The sequence below is a fragment of the Choloepus didactylus genome, chromosome 20 (assembly GCF_015220235.1).
Source record: "Choloepus didactylus isolate mChoDid1 chromosome 20, mChoDid1.pri, whole genome shotgun sequence".
In the NCBI taxonomy this organism is placed as follows: Eukaryota; Metazoa; Chordata; class Mammalia; order Pilosa; family Megalonychidae; genus Choloepus; species Choloepus didactylus.
In genome coordinates this window covers 9,251,832-9,256,052 of record NC_051326.1, presented here as the reverse complement: position 1 = coordinate 9,256,052, position 4,221 = coordinate 9,251,832, and the positions used below count along the sequence as shown (strand labels likewise).

Below are 4,221 nucleotides of genomic sequence, written 5' to 3'. Positions count from 1 at the left end.
AGAGATAAGATGTGATAGTGTGTCCATTATGCTTTGAAGGATAATTATAATTATATGTGTGTGCATTATTCTTCATCATGCTTACTCCTAAAATAAACACTAAAGTAAAAAAATAAACTAAGCTGTATCATGATGGTTCCAGGGGCAGAGGGGAGAATTAGAGTGTGCTTTGCAGATTCAAGGCACAAATTTCTACAGATTCTGGGCACACATGGTGCACAGCTGCTGACTAAATCTGGCCCTTGGGGGCCAGGATGAAAGAAAACACAATTAGAGGTGAAATAAGCAGGTGTTTTCCTTTGTTTGCTTGCTTTCATTATTTGAGTGAGAAGAGCAAGATAACTTCCTATGTGGCAAAGTACACAGAAGAATAGCAAACTCTTCATCTAATTGCTTTGTCTCCTAATGGCAAAGAGACAGTGTTCTTTCTGGAAATAAATTCATCTTCATGCCCACAGAGTACAAGAATGAAAAAAAAAAGTCTTTGTTGGTCTGAGCTAAAATTAAAATACATTTGTGACATTAAGTCCTATTCTGACCTATTCTTTAAATATTAAATGAACACTAATGCAGAACTTACTCTTAGCCCACCTTTTATTACAGATACATAATTTTCTCATCTCTCCTATCAGAAAAACTCCTTAGATCAGGAATGATACTATTCATTTGCGTCCCAAACAAAGATCTTGCATATATATTTAAGAAAAAATTTGCATCCTGCAAGCACTCCAAAGTATCTGTAGAATGAATCAATTCTGAGTCCTTGAGAGAAATGGTATGAGAACACTATCTTTTTTAGTATCATGGTATTTGAGACAAATTTAGTCTAGTCACACAAGGTTCGCTTGTCAGAAGTAACTTAGGGCAAGGAAATAAGGTGGACACTTCAAGTAAAAATACTCATATTTCCAAAACAATGAGGTGACAGAATGAGGATTTTCTCTCTCTCTCGCCAATCCATCCCATGTAAGCACTCATAGTATACTGCTATTATATTAGCTATATGGTTTTAAAACACTATCAATCCTAATGAACACATAAAATGAACCTATACTATTATAAAATAAACACACATGCATGAGTCAAAGAAAATCTGTGGGCTGAACGCAGCTTAAAGGCCATCAGCATAGGATGTCAGCTATAATGTTTCTGAGAAAGTTTTAGGTTAAAAGAGTTATGTGAAAACAGATCCTATATCTGAGTTCTAAAGATGCAGCCAATACTGGATTGGTGATATGCTTGTATCATTGGCAAAGCTAGGGTATCCAAAAATATTTTAAATGAATTTGATATTTTATACATGTATTTTATATGAAAAAGGGAAGCACTGAAGTGGTCACCATTAGAAGAATTTAAAAAAATAGGCATTCTTGCTTTCTCACTACTCAGTATTTTTCATAATTACATGAAGTCCCCCATGCATCACCACCCCCACCATCACGTGGCATGGGGGACACTCCAAGGAGAGAATCCCAGGGCAAAGCAAACTTTTAGGGACAAAATTAAGGGCAATAAATTCAATCTCCACACCTTCTCCATACCCAGGAAACTTCTTTCATTGTTTTTTAAAGAATGGTATCTTTACCTTAAAATGCTTCTGTTAAGTAAAAACCATGAAAAACCATCAGCATTTTGCATATTTTTAAGAGATTTTATATACTATTTCCTCCATCAGAAAAAAATTGGATTTTTCCCTATGGCACTTCACATCTCTCCATATATAGAGAAAATAATTTTATAAGCCATATTCTAACATAGAATATACTCATGTTCACAAGTTCACAAAATCTTTAAACCTAAGTAAATCCTAAAATTAAAAATTTCCTATACCAAAATTTCCTTCAGACAAGGTGACTGTTTCTCTTCATCTCGCTCCTAGGTCGAGGGCTATTCTACACCTCTGAGCCTAAAAACCTGTCACAAGATCTTCTGAACTACAAGGCTCTAAAGCAGAGGACACCGCACATTGGTATTACCAGCACTTTGGTGTGGTTTACAACAGCCTTATATTGTTTTGAGTATAGGGAAAGTATCCTCAGCCACTCTGTCTATCAGGAAGTGACAGGATTTCCCTCTAAGAGACAAAATACTATAACCCTAGAGCTCATCTCACTTCTAAAGTAACTGAGTAAGAAACAGGAGAGAAAGACATTTAAATATTCTTATTTAATTGAATCAAAGCCACAGTTACCCTAGAAATGCTAACTCACTAATTTTCAAATTAAAAGATGACTGCCATAAAGTTTGATCTTGGGTAAAGTTCAGATTTATTCTATTGAATCACTTCAGTAGGTTGGTGGCTTGAATGAAGTTGATGCAGCTCTCCCTTTTGTTGCACTTAACCTCCACGTCTTCCCCCAATAGTTAACTGTAGATTTCTGGTCAGAGGTGCAGAGCTTTTAATCTTCCTCAGTGTGATAACTATGGCCCCCCTGTCATACGAGGACAATCGTGAAACACTTGGGCAGAAAGCAGCAGCACAGGATCTTCATTCATCAGTGCTGACAGTGCTTGTGACATGGGGCATCATTCTGATTTACTCCAACAAATCTTCAGAGCTTTAAGTGATTTCAACCGAGACTTGAATCTTTTGCTGCAATTAGTGCTCTCCACAGGCTTGACATATTATCTAACCACTGCATCGCGGGCCTTAAAAAATCTCAGTGCGGTGGGGGTTCTGTGCCTCGGGCTCTGGGCACGATGTACGGGAGGCTGGAGTCAGGTCATTGCCGTAGATTTACCTCCGTACCCAGCGGAGTCGGCCACCGCGCCGGGGACGCGAGGCGTGGCAGGGCTCGGGTTACCCGGGACTCTCAGCTCCGCGAATCCCGCCCGGCCTGCCGTTGAGTGAAGTGGCCCGGGCCTGAGGCCGTGCAGGCCGAGGGTCTGGGGTGAATGTGGCCCCCAGGGGTCAGCGGCCCTATTAGGGGAAAGAAAGAATTTAAACCTTCTCTCAGAATTGTATGGCAGAACTAAAGAAGACGACAACCAAGGGTCATCTGAAATTGTGATTGGCTCTCTAGTAATTCCAGGACAAAGTCAGAGATCACGACTCAAGCATAAGTTTTCCTAAGACCACTACAAAGATGTTTGATATAAAGGCTTGGGCTGAGTATGTTGTGGAATGGGCTGCAAAGGACCCATATGGCTTCCTTACAACAGTGATTTTGGCCCTTACTCCATTGTTCCTAGCAAGTGCTGTACTATCCTGGAAATTGGCCAAGATGATTGAGGCCAGGGAAAAGGAGCAGAAGAAGAAACAAAAACGTCAAGAAAATATTGCAAAAGCCAAACGACTAAAAAAGGATTGAAGAAAAGAACAGGCTCTGAAACCAGAGGAAAATTATTTGGAAAATTATGCAGCTTTGGAGAAGGACTCAACTAAGGTTTCTTCTTTGGGTTTTGTGACCGTATTATATAGTAAACAAAGTCTGACTATATGGAAGAATCATGTTAGTTATGACCTCAGTACTGTAGTAACTTTTACGCTTGGATATAGAAATATGTTGGTATCTGTGACAGTTATTGGGTAAATTGGCATTTATTCTACAAAATCTTTATAACTGATCATTTATTAGGCTATCTACTGAAATAAAAATATCCTATGGTGAACAAAATGACTTTAGATTATGAACTTTATTCAAATAGCAGCTTAAATTCAGGTCCTGTTCTGGACAAAGAAAGTAAAAGTCAGAATTGTCCTCTTTAAGATGAAAAGTATGTTTGGGCTTAAAAAAGTATTAATCACATCCTTTGTCATTATTGCTTATTTCATGCAATATAATCATTTCTGGTTTCCTCAAAGCAAATATTAATCATTTAATTCTTTATTTTCTTTATGGTTTGTGTGATTTTTAGCCTTTACACTGGTAATATAAATATCAGACATTCTGCATTTTTTAAACCTAATTTTATAAAGAGTTCTCTTGACTTGTAGAATACTGCCTGCTGTATATAACATTTTTTTTTTATTTACGAGCACGGCCATTTTCTTAGACATGACTTGTGTAGAATAAAATTATAATTTAAAGCTTGCAATACAAATGCCAAACATTATAGTACCGTGAAACCTCTTTATTTTTGCTTGCGCTAAGTAGAAATGTGAAATAGTTAATATTCTTATCAGGTAATTTGCTTACTATATACCACTTTTGTTTTTTACTCCATTTTTTTGTTTAACTCATGTGGTAGTGATGTCCTATACTTTTTGATCAAACAAAA

General features: G+C 37.4%; 1 protein-coding gene across 1 annotated transcript; it reads left to right on the top strand.

Moving 5' to 3' along the window:
* The first annotated feature begins 2,698 nt into the window (after positions 1-2,698).
* Positions 2,699-3,830, top strand: LOC119516703 (small integral membrane protein 15). The gene has a single exon (XM_037813127.1). It carries the CDS (start codon positions 3,087-3,089, stop codon positions 3,309-3,311), a length of 225 nt encoding a protein of 74 aa, XP_037669055.1. The 5' UTR covers positions 2,699-3,086; the 3' UTR covers positions 3,312-3,830.
* Positions 3,831-4,221: the final 391 nt, after the last annotated feature.

What these genes read in the sequence shown, in the direction of transcription:
- LOC119516703 (XM_037813127.1), top strand. Translation starts at nt 3,087, where the DNA reads ATGTTTGATATAAAGGCTTGGGCTGAGTATGTTGTGGAATGGGCTGCA.